Source organism: Phyllobates terribilis, unplaced genomic scaffold (assembly GCF_046119375.1).
Source record: "Phyllobates terribilis strain yellow unplaced genomic scaffold, ASM4611937v1 Scaffold_7__3_contigs__length_470593459, whole genome shotgun sequence".
Taxonomy (NCBI): Eukaryota; Metazoa; Chordata; class Amphibia; order Anura; family Dendrobatidae; genus Phyllobates; species Phyllobates terribilis.
In genome coordinates, this window is record NW_027362767.1 from 173,185,945 (window position 1) to 173,197,856 (window position 11,912).

The window sequence follows — 11,912 nt, forward strand, 5'->3', positions numbered from 1 at the left end:
GTGAGATGCAGAGAGGATCAGCTGCAGAGAACAAGTTAGGAGAGGAGAGAAGAAAGACCAAGACCCAGAGTGAGAGAGGAGAAAAGAGAAAGACCCAGAGCACAGAAGAGAAGGGACCCAAGAACCCAAATCAGAGCACCGGGTGAGGAGTCAGCATCAGGGTACCGGAACCCAAGCTGGTGGGGGTAAAAACAATCCCCAGCCAGAGACCGGAGACCGTGGGCAGCGTCTGCCACGGTCACCCATCACATCCACCCCGAAGGCACACCACATGAAGGGTCAGGGAACCCAGGGCCAAGGGTGTCCCAACAGAAGGCCCGAGGGAGCTGGACCTAGGTGGATCACTGGTGGGGACGGCTGAAGAAAGGACAAAGGGAGAGCTCAGGGCCACGCTCCGGACTTGTTTGGGGGTTGGCTGGATCCAGGACCTGGTGGACGCAGCACGGCTCGGGTGGTCACTAGCAGCTGGAGTGACCAGTACAACATCTGCAGTAAGTAAACACCCTTAACTGCACAACCCGACTCTGTCTTCACTGCCGTCTGCACTACACCACCACAACCCCCATCCTCTGCGCCTGTCCCCTCTGAGGCTATACCCCTCCCGTTGGGGGTTATCTCACCAAGCTGCGCACCCACCATCAGCCTCAGCGGACCCTGCTGCAGCGGCGGCCACAGTGACCGCATCACAACGGGTGGCGTAGTCGACACAAAAGAACTTTAGCAACATCTGTAGAACTGCCACATCACACTGAGCTTGACGCCCTGGGCACGGGACCGGGTCACAGCCGCTCGGAGACTACAACCCCCCATCTGATCCGGTGCCGGGTATTCCCCTCAAAAAAGGAATATGTCCCAGGGGGCGCGTCACAGGCACAGAGGGTTTTTTTTTTTTTTTTAGTTTTTCATAGGCGACGTACTTTTCAAGCTGAAACAGAGATACTTTTTGGGGGGTAAGGGTCAGTGAAGGCTGGAGGAGTTTCCTCTTTCCACTGAAGTGGTTTTGAAGATTTTTTGGTTTGAAGGGTTCATGGAGCAGAGTGTGGTCACACGAGGTCTTTTTCAGGTGCTGTAGTCCACAATCCACCTGAAAAAGCGATGCGAAACCAACGCAAAAAAAAAAAATGATCATAACGCACAATAATGTCAAAATGATATCACTTTGTCTCTTCTTGTAACCACTTCAAGGTTTTGTGGTCTTCACCATTCACCATCCTTTATGCGTGGAACACGAGGAAAGGGTTCAACAGATAGGAAGAAGACAAATGGTTAGCCCTGACTCCATTATTGGACGTGGCCACCAAGCATTAATGATTAATATCCATGATACAAGACAGTAGTAATGTTACCCACCTTCGGGACCCCTGGACCATCTTTAGTGCTACCTCCATGTTCAGCCTCTTGCTCCATCCTCGATATACAACTCCGAACCCCCCAGCACCCACCACCTGCTGCCGCTCCACATCTCCAGCGGGTAGAAGATGCATCTTATACGGGGCTGGAGGACGTGTCGCCAACAGCGGAGCACGACGTGTATGACTGTGACGGAGCCTCTTTGGGTTTCCTGTTCTCTTATCCTGCAAGATGTCACAACAGCAGCTGCCGCGTAATGAACTGCGTGTAACAGAGTACTGATAGCCCGGGAAATCCCAGCAATTTTCCTGTTCTGCCTGTTTAGTCTTCACCTCCGCCCGTCTGCTTAATTGGATCATAATAGTAACTGAAGGGATATGATTAACCCCTTAAGCGCCGGGCGATTTTCTGTTTATTTCGTTTTTTTGCGGAACCAGTTGTACTTTTGAATCACACCATTCATTTTATCACATGATGGACCGGAAAGTTGGAAAAAAAAGTATATAAGTGTCGCAAAATAACAAAAAAAAAGTGCATTTCTGCAATTTTTTTTTTTGCTTTATTTACAGCTTTGATTTTCTGGTGAAACTGACCTGGCGATATGATTCTCCAGGACAGTACGATGACACAGATACCAAACATGTATAGTTTTTATTTTATTTAAGTGGTGAAAAAAAAAATCTGAAATTTAAAAAATATATATATATATTTTTGCTCATGTCTCCACTTTCTGAGACAAATAACTCTTTTAAATTACAGGATTTGAAGCCATGTGAGGGCTTGTTTTTTTGCGCCCCGAGCCTATGTTCTTATTGATATCATTTTGGGGTAGATACAATGTTTTGATCATCTGTTACTGCATTTTTTTCTGTTGTAACAGTGGCTGAAAAACTTCCATTTTGGCGGTTTGATTTTTTTTATCGTTACACCGTTTACCAATTGGATTAATTTATTTTATATATTGATAGATCAAACTTTTATGAACACAGCAATACCAAATGTGTGTATTTTTTTATATTTATCAAATTTTTAATGGAGGAAAATGGCAGTGATTTGAAGTTTTATACAGTGGTGTAAAAAAAGTGTTTGCCCCCTTCCTGATTTCTCAATTGGATTAAGGTCTGGGTTTTGACTAGGCCACTCCAGAACATATACATGTTTCCCCTTAAACCACTCGAGTGTTGCTTTAGCAGTATGCTTCGGGTCATTGTCTTATTGGAAGGTAAACCTCTTTCCCAGTCTGAAATCACTGACACTGAAACAGCTTTTGTACAAGACTATCTCTGTATTTCGCACCATCTATCTTCCCTCGACTCGAACCATTTTCCCTGTCCCTGTTTCTAAAAACATCCCCACTACATGATGCTGCCACCACCATGTTTCACTGTGGGGATGGTGTTCTTGGGGTGATGAACTGTGTTGGTTTGATGCCAGACATAGCATTTATCTTGGTGGCAAAAAGGTAAATTTTGGTCTCCTCCGACCACTGCTCCTTCCTCCATACAGTTTATATATTTTTTTTCAGATTTTTTAAAACATTTTTTTTCACTTGTTACTGTACTTTTTAGTCTGATCACTTGTGCTATATACAGTAATGCCACAACATTGCTGTATATAGCAAAAATCACAGTCTCCTATGAACGCTGGTTTTTACAGGAGATGAGAGATCGGGTCTTCAGCAGACCCCTGGCTATCACGGCAATGCACCGGAGTCCCACGATCAAGTTGTGGGAGCGCCGATGAGTGAATAGAGCAACGTGCCCCCATGCCGACGTGCTGTTAATGCCACTGTCGGAGATTGAAAGCAGCATTTAACAGGTTAACAGCTACGGGCGGAGCTCCAACCTACCCGCGGCTGTTAGAAGCAGATAATGGCTGAATACCTCCCTGTCAGGAAAGATACAGGCTCGGCGTGCGAGCCCGCAGACGACTTATGACGGACATATATAGACATATTATTATACAAAATTATTTAGCCAGAAAAATTGGGTAATATATTGTAAATCTTTATTAGGTAGTAGTATTAACTTAAGGTTAAAAAGGCGCAGTGAGTGTACACTAAAGGCAGCACAAATCAGCCGGAGGGGATGAGCTAAATACATAAAGCAGCACAAGGATGTAGGGGAAAGAGCAATGAGCCCAGCAGTCAATAAGTAAACTATGTAAAAGGCTGCAAATGAGATTAAAGGGGAACTATGATCATAAAGGCAAAAACATGCACAAACCTGTATTCATCTCCTCCTGCTGGAACGGCGCCTGTCCAAACACACGTTTAAGCGTTAGCCTTCATCAGGGAGCGTGGCATCAGACCAGTAGGAGACACAATATATATATACACATATATATATATATATATATATATATATATATATATATATATATATATATATATATACACTGCTCAAAAAAATAAAGGGAACACTGAAATAACACATCCTAGATCTGAATGAATGAAATATTCTCATTGAATACTTTGTTCTGTACAAAGTTGAATGTGCTGACAACAAAATCACACAAAAATCATCAATGGAAATCACATTTATTAACCAATGGAGGCCTGGATTTGGAGTCATCCCCAAAATTAAAGTGGAAAAACACACTACAGGCTGATCCAACTTTGATGTAATGTCCTTAAAACAAGTCAAAATGAGGCTGAGTATTGTGTGTGGCCTCCACGTGCCTGTATGACCTCCCTACAACGCCTGGGCATGCTCCTGATGAGGCTCAGTATTGTGTGTGGCCTCCACGTGTCTGTATGACCTCCCTACAACGCCTGGGCATGCTCCTGATGAGGCTCAGTATTGTGTGTGGCCTCCACGTGCCTGTATGACCTCCCTACAACGCCTGGGCATGCTCCTGATGAGGCTCAGTATTGTGTGTGGCCTCCACGTGCCTGTATGATCTCCCTACAACGCCTGGGCATGCTCCAGATGAGGCTGAGTATTGTGTGTGGCCTCCACGTGCCTGTATGACCTCCCTCCAACGCCTGGGCATGCTCCTGATGAGGCTGAGTATTGTGTGTGGCCTCCACGTGCCTGTATGACCTCCCTACAACGCCTGGGCATGCTCCTGATGAGGCTGAGTATTGTGTGTGGCCTCCACGTGTCTGTATGACCTCCCTACAACGCCTGTGCATGCTCCTGATGAGGCTGAGTATTGTGTGTGGCCTCCACGTGCCGGTATGACCTCCCTACAACGCCTGGGCATGCTCCTGATGAGGTTGCGGATGGTCTCCTGTGGGATCTCCTCCCAGACCTGGACTAAAGCATCCGCCAACTCCTGGACAGTCTGTGGTGCAACGTGACATTGGTGGATGGAGCGAGACATGATGTCCCAGATGTGCTCAATCGGATTCAGGTCTGGGGAACGGGCGGCCAGTCCATAGCTTCAATGCCTTCATCTTGCAGGAACTGCTGACACACTCCAGCCACATGAGGTCTGGCATTGTCCTGCATTAGGAGGAACCCAGGGCCAACCGCACCAGCATATGGGCTCACAAGGGGTCTGAGGATCTCATCTCGGTATATAATGGCAGTCAGGCTACCTCTGGCGAGCACATGGAGGGCTGTGCGGCCCTCCAAAGAAATGCCACCCCACACCATTACTGACCCACTGCCAAACCGGTCATGCTGAAGGATGTTGCAGGCAGCAGATCGCTCTCCACGGCGTCTCCAGACTCTGTCACGTCTGTCACATGTGTTCAGTGTGAAGCTGCTGTCATCTGTGAAGAGCACAGGGCGCCAGTGGCGACTTTGCCAATCCTGGTGTTCTGTGACAAATGCCAAGCGTCCTGCACGGTGTTGGGCTGTGAGCACAACCCCCATCTGTGGACGTCGGGCCCTCATACCACCCTCATGGAGTTTGTGCAGACACATGCACATTTGTGGCCTGCTGGAGGTCATTTTGCAGGGCTCTGGCAGTGCTCCTCCTTTTCTCCTTGCACAAAGGCGGAGGTAGCGGTCCTGCTGCTGGGTTGTTGCCCTCCTACGGCCCCCTCCACGTCTCCTGGTGTACTGGCCTGTCTCCTGGCAGCGCCTCCAGCCTCTGGACACTACGCTGACAGACACAGCAAACCTTCTTGCCACAGATCGCATTGATGTGCCATCCTGGATGAGCTGCACTACCTGAGCAACTTCTGTGGGTTGTAGAGTCCGTCTCATGCTACCACAAGTGTGAAAGCACAACCAACATTCAAAAGTGACCAAAACATCAGCCAGAAAGCATTGGTACTGAGATGTGGTCTGTGGTCCCCACCTGCAGAATCACTCCTTTATTGAGGGTGTCTTGATAATTGCCAATAATTTCCATCTATTGTCTATTCCATTTGCACAACAGCATGTGAAATTGATTGAGCTGAGCCCTATTAGGGGCCTTTTTTTTGTATGTTTACACCCTATGTTTCTCACTGGGTGGAGAGATGGGGCTTATTTAAAAAAAAAACCCTCCTATGACTACCAATCTATATGTAAGAGATTTCAACATCGGGGATGTATCCTGGTCCATGCGTGCCCACATTCTCTTGACTCATCCTTTCCTCTTGAATTTTTTAATCATTTGTGGTTTTGTAAAATGAATTTTTTTTTTAAATATTTTTTAATAAAGAATGTTACTATAAATATTTGCAGGTGGTATTTGGATTTATTCCAAGTTTAGGTTGTATTATTAGGGATCCACTGCATAGTTTTGCCTATAATTACTAAATGGGGAGGTATGACCAAGTTAATCTCCAGCTAATATGTATTATACTGTATATGTTAGAACCTTGCTCTTAGGTTTTTTCCTTTGCTGGTCACATGACCTTGTTGGCCTATTTAATCCTGCTCTGCCCTTCTGGCTTTGCTGGACTTCATTGTATAACTACTTTCTAGCTAGCCTGTGCTCTGTATCTAACTCTGTTAGTTTGCTTGGTCTACGGACCTCTATGTTCTATATATTTTGTTTGTTCGTCTGTCTGCTACTATTTCTGTTAGGAGGTGTCCCATTTTCCTCCCAGTCCTTAGTACTTGTAGGGATTCCTTCCCCACATCTATAGGTCTCCGTACAGACTAGCTTAGGACTTTAGCAGGTCTGATCGCAGGATCAGGTTCCCTGTTACATCGTAGGGATTCAGCTGAGTTCTATCGTAGGGACAGATCTCCTCTCTTTCCTTAGCTCTGGTAGCAGAACATAACAGTAAGTCCAGCCTGCAAATTCTCTAAGGAAAGATTTTTCTGTTCCATCATGGTGTCGGTTCAGGATTTGGCTAAACACCTGCAGGGACTCTCTCTGGAGGTGGCCGAGCTCCGTCAGCACGTGAGTAACTGTCCTGGAGCACATTTCTTGGAGCCTAAGGTATGTTTGCCGGATTTATTTTTTGGTGAACACCGAGAATTTTTTGCATTTAAAAATGCTTGCTTATTGTATTTTCGTTTGAGACCCAAGTCCTCTGGGGATGAATCCCAGCGCATAGGGTTCATAATGTCACTTTTGCGCAAAGAGCCTCAGGAGTGGGCCTTTTCTTTGCAACCTAGTGATACATGCTTCAGATCAGTGGATAGTTTTTTTTCTGCTTTGGGACTATTATATGATGATCCTGACCGTGTCGCATCAGCTGAGACTGAGTTGAGACGTTTGAAACAGGGATCAGGTAATGTGGAAAAATATTGTACTCATTTCCGTCGATGGTCTACTCAAACAGGGTGGAACGATTCTGCTCTGAAAAGTCTATTTCTTGCTGGGCTCAATGAAAGGGTTAAAGACCTGCTAATTGCTTATCCTACACCTGAAGATTTGCAACAGGCTATGCAATTAGCTATACGGGTGGATAGGAGACTGCGTGCAAGGGTTAATGAGAGCAAATCCTCTGCTATGTCAGTTTCTGGTTATGAGAATGTGTGTACTAACAGTGGTGAACCGATGGAGATTGGATCGGTGGCACCTCGCTCTCAAGAAAAAGACCGTCGATTTTCTGAAGGCTTGTGTTTCTATTGCGGAAAATCTGGTCATTTGATTAAAGGCTGTGAGCTTCGTATGAAGAAAGAAAAAAAAATGGTCAGTCACGCCCGTATTGCCTGTTTAAATTCCAAGGGTGTATTTTTAGCTGCTTCCACGATTGCTCAGGAAAAAATTAATGGAATTTCGGGTGTTTGTTGATTGTGGGTCTACTCTGAATGTAATTGATGGGGGATTCTTGGAAAGACTCAATTTAAAACCCGAACCTTTATCATCCCCCATTGCTGTGGTTTCTGTGGATGGTTCCCCTTTGAAGAATATTACTCTCAAGGTCTGTGAATTTCCTCTCACTATTAATGGTGTTCACCATGAGAAATTGGATTTAGTAGTTTTGAATAACTTGCCTTCTCCAGTAATATTGGGATTGCCCTGGTTAAAATTTCACAATCCTGTACTGGATTGGTCTACCAGTGAAATTAAATCCTGGAGCCATAAATGTTATGACAAGTGTTGTAACGGGCGTATTGCAGCTTTGGATAGGGGAGAATTGCCTGTTCCTATTCAGGATTTTTGGAGAGTTTTTTCTGAGGAGGAGTCGCAGGTTTTGCCTCCCCATAGAGACTATGATTGTTCTATTGAATTTGTCCCTGGAGCGACTCTTCCTAAAAGTCGTTTATTTAACCTTACTATTCCTGAGAGGAAGGCTTTGGAGGAATACATACAGACAAGTTTGGCCGCCGGTCACATTAGGCCCTCTAAGTCTCCTGTGGCGGTTGGATTTTTTTTTGTAAAAAAAAAGGACGGCGGTTTACGTCCTTGTCTGGATTTTCGTGAGATTAACAAAATTACTGTACGCAATCCTTACCCACTGCCATTGATTCCTGATCTGTTTAACCAGTTAATGGGGGCCAAGTGGTTCTCTAAAATTGACCTTAAGGGGGCATACAATCTGTTGCGCATGAAGGAGGGTGACGAATGGAAGACTGCTTTTAACACTCCTGTGGGTCATTTTGAGAACCTGGTTATGCCTTTTGGTCTTACTAATGCTCCTGCATTTTTTCAGAATCTTATTAATGACATCCTTAGACCTTTGATCGGCAAAAATGTGGTTGTGTATTTGGATGACATTTTGATTTATTCGCCGGATCTGGAGTCTCATTGGCGGAGCGTACGTGAGGTATTACAGTTATTAATGGACAATTCGCTTTTTGCTAAGCTGGAGAAATGTGAGTTCGCTGTACAGAGAATCAGTTTTTTGGGTTACATTATCTCCAGCGAAGGTTTTGAGATGGACCCGGTTAAAGTTCAAGCTGTACAGGAATGGCCTAGGCCTATTGGTTTGAAATCGATACAGAGGTTTTTGGGTTTCGCCAATTATTACAGAAAATTCATAAAAAATTTTTCTAGTATTGTCAAACCTCTGACCGATCTCACCAGGAAAGGTGCTGATGCGGTTCAGTGGACTTCTGAGGCCATTGAAGCTTTTGTGTATCTCAAGGAGAGGTTCACCTCTGCTCCCATCCTTATGCAGCCTGATGTGACTAAGCCGTTTTTGGTTGAGGTTGATGCTTCCTCTGTGGGGGTTGGCGCAGTATTGTCTCAGGATAACGGGGATGGATTACATCCCTGTGCCTTTTTTTTCAAAAAAATTTTCGGAGACTGAACTGAATTACGATATTGGTAATCGGGAATTATTGGCTATTAAACTCGCATTTGAACACTGGCGCCACTTCTTGGAAGGTGCGGAATTTCCCGTTCAGGTTCTTACGGATCATAAAAATCTGATATATCTTGATGCTGCCAAGCGCCTGAATGCCCGTCAGGCTAGGTGGGCACTGTTTTTCTCGCGGTTTAATTTCTCCGTTACTTACATCCCTGGTTGTAACATACCTGGCGGCGTCCTTGCATAGTGGTCCATCTCCCACTGTGCAAGAGCGCGCACTTGATCTCCTGTCCAGAATGTCTCTCTGGCTTCCCTCCATGCTGTCTGTTTGTGTCTGTTTCTGCTGCTTAAGGGCAGCGCCCGATCACTTCCTGCTTTTTGTACCTGCTGTGGGTCACACCTCTTGTGCGTCCTCAGCCTATTGCTGTCTGTCACCTGGTATATAGCTCAGCTGCGCCCATCTATCCCTGCCTGAGCATAGTGTTTCATTCAGTGTGTGCTTGCACTCTGAAGGTGCCAGGTCCCGTTCTGTGTTCTCTTGTCTGCCTATCCTGGAGGCTGTATTTCCAGGCCTGTCTGAACACGCTCCTAGCCTGTTCCTCCTGCCTTCTAGGGGCCGATTACCTAGACCTGTTCCTGTATCTTGTCTGACCTGTCTGAACACGCTCCTAGCCTGTTCCTCTCGCCTTCTAGGGGCTGATTACCTAGACCCGCTCCTGTATCTTGTCTGTCCTGTCTGAACACGCTCCTTGCCTGTTCGTCCTGCCTCTCTGGGGGCCGTATTCCCAGACCCGCTCCTGTATCCCGCTGCAGTGTCGGTCTCCTCCGTACACTCAGTTCCAGTCTGAACTCTCTCCTATCCTTTACCTGTTTTGCCTCTATGTCCGTTCCCTTCCTTTTTCTGCAGAGTCTGAACTCGTACCTAACTCCTGCTTGTTGTCTCTGTACTCCCGTTTGTGAGTTTGTGGTCCACTCGCTACTTCACTGCAAGTACCCTGTGGGTGTCTGGCTCTGCCTTTCCCTTCCTGTCTGTTCCGTGTGAACAGAGCCCTGTCCCCCCTACTCAGCCTAGCCTGCTCTGACTCCTTTGCTCACCGCTCCGGCGGTTCTAGCCTTCTCTGACTCCTTGCTCACTGCTCCGGCAGTCCTGTCCTGCCCTGCTTCTGCCCACTGCTCCGGCAGTCCTGTCCTGCCCTGCTTCTGCCCGCTGCTCCGGCAGTCCTGTCCTGCCCTGCTTCTGCCCGCTGCTCCGGCAGTCCTGTCCTGCCCTGCTTCTGCCCGCTGCTCCGGCAGTCCTGTCCTGCCCTGCTTCTGCCCGCTGCTCCGGCAGTCCTGTCCTGCCCTGCTTCTGCCCGCTGCTCCGGCAGTCCTGTCCTGCCCTGCTTCTGCCCGCTGCTCCGGCAGTCCTGTCCTGCCCTGCTTCTGCCCGCTGCTCCGGCAGTCCTGTCCTGCCCTGTTTCTGCCCGCTGCTCCGGCAGTCCTGTCCTGCCCTGTTTCTGCCCGCTGCTCCGGCAGTCCTGTCCTGCCCTGCTTCTGCCCGCTGTTCCGGCAGTCCTGTCCTGCCCTGCTTCTGCCCGCTGTTCCGGCAGTCCTGTCCTGCCCTGCTTGTGCTCGCTGCTCCTGCAGCCCCGTCCTGCTCTGTTCTTGCCCACCGCTTCGGGCGTTCCCTCTCTGCTGTGGTTGTCTACCGCATCTGCGGTTCTGTGACCCAGTCTGTACTGGGTCTTAACCTTTCTGTGCTCCAGCCCGTCCTTTCGGCCAGTACCTCCCTGCCTGCATACTCGCCTGTATCCACCCATCTGCATACCAGCCGTGTTTGCTTATATCCACCAGTCTGTGCCAGCCTAACCTGCCTGTTCCTGAGTCCCAGTGTGTACTGGGTCCTATCCCGCCTGTGTTCCTACCTGCTAGTGCCTCCCTGTCTGCACTCTAGCTGTGCTTGCCTGTACCCCTCTACCTGTATTGTTCCTGAGTCCCAGTGTGTACTGGGTCCTATCCCGCCTGTGTTCCTACCTGCTAGTGCCTCCCTGTCTGCACTCTAGCTGCGCTTGCCTTTACCCGCCTGCCTGCATACCAGCCGTGCCTGCCTATACCCTCCAGTCTGTGCGCCAGCCTAACCAGCCTGATCCAGTAATCCCTGTGTGGGTCAACCCCCGTGTCCGGAGTTTGACCTGGAGTAGCACCTGGTCCCTCTGCCCGGTTTCTCCCTGGTGCACTGGCGTCGTATGCCGTCGTGCCATCTTGGTCGGATCGGCCAGATACTTAGTCACGCCCCTCCAGGCACTCTCCGGTTCATGGTCCAGTGGAATCACTACAATCACACGCACACGCCGCTCAGCCCGGGCGTGTGCATAACAGCATGCTCAGGCCATGGTTCCCGTTGAGCCCCACGGCCTTCGCTCTCTGAGAAGTTTTCCAGCGAATACATGCATTAAAATAAATAAATAAATATTTTTTTTTTTTCCTTTAGCTGAGTTCCAGGCGAATTACGCACCCGTCAGATGGATCTATCTGCTCTCGTTCCCGCGGATCCGCTACGTTATTATGGGGATCCTAGACAAAGTCGTGCATTTGTGGAGCAATGCATGCTACACTTCAAGTTCTACCCTCTATGTTTTCCCACCGATCGGGTTAACGTGGCATTCATTATGTCTTACCTGGCGGGTGATGCCTTGGAATGGATCAACCCCCTATATGAAACACAGGATCCGATCCTCCTGGACCTAATGGCCTTCCTGGTGGCCTTTCTAATGGTCTTCGATGATCCTAACCCGGAGGCTCCTGCTGAAGCTTCACTTCCCAATATCCCGGAGCAGCCCCAATGGGTAATGTGTGTGGGTAGCGCAATAGTCCTCCAGCCCAATGAGACTACTGCCCACCCAGAATCCTCACAGGGTGACTACGCTTTCCGGAATACTTCTCCCAACCTCAAGAGGCAGTCCAGACGTGCTAGACGTAGAGGCAAGCC

At 48.1% G+C, this 11,912-nt stretch overlaps 1 protein-coding gene across 1 annotated transcript in view; it reads right to left on the bottom strand.

The window, feature by feature from the left end:
* The window catches only part of LOC141154089 (receptor-interacting serine/threonine-protein kinase 3-like), a 38,477-nt gene extending 36,753 nt beyond the window's left edge, over positions 1 to 1,724 (bottom strand). Inside the window, exon 1 of the mRNA XM_073639533.1 lies at positions 1,351 to 1,724. Within this exon, the coding sequence (XP_073495634.1) occupies positions 1,351 to 1,709 (359 nt within the window). The 5' untranslated portion in view covers positions 1,710 to 1,724. The remainder of the gene's footprint in view (positions 1 to 1,350) is intronic.
* Positions 1,725 to 11,912: the final 10,188 nt, after the last annotated feature.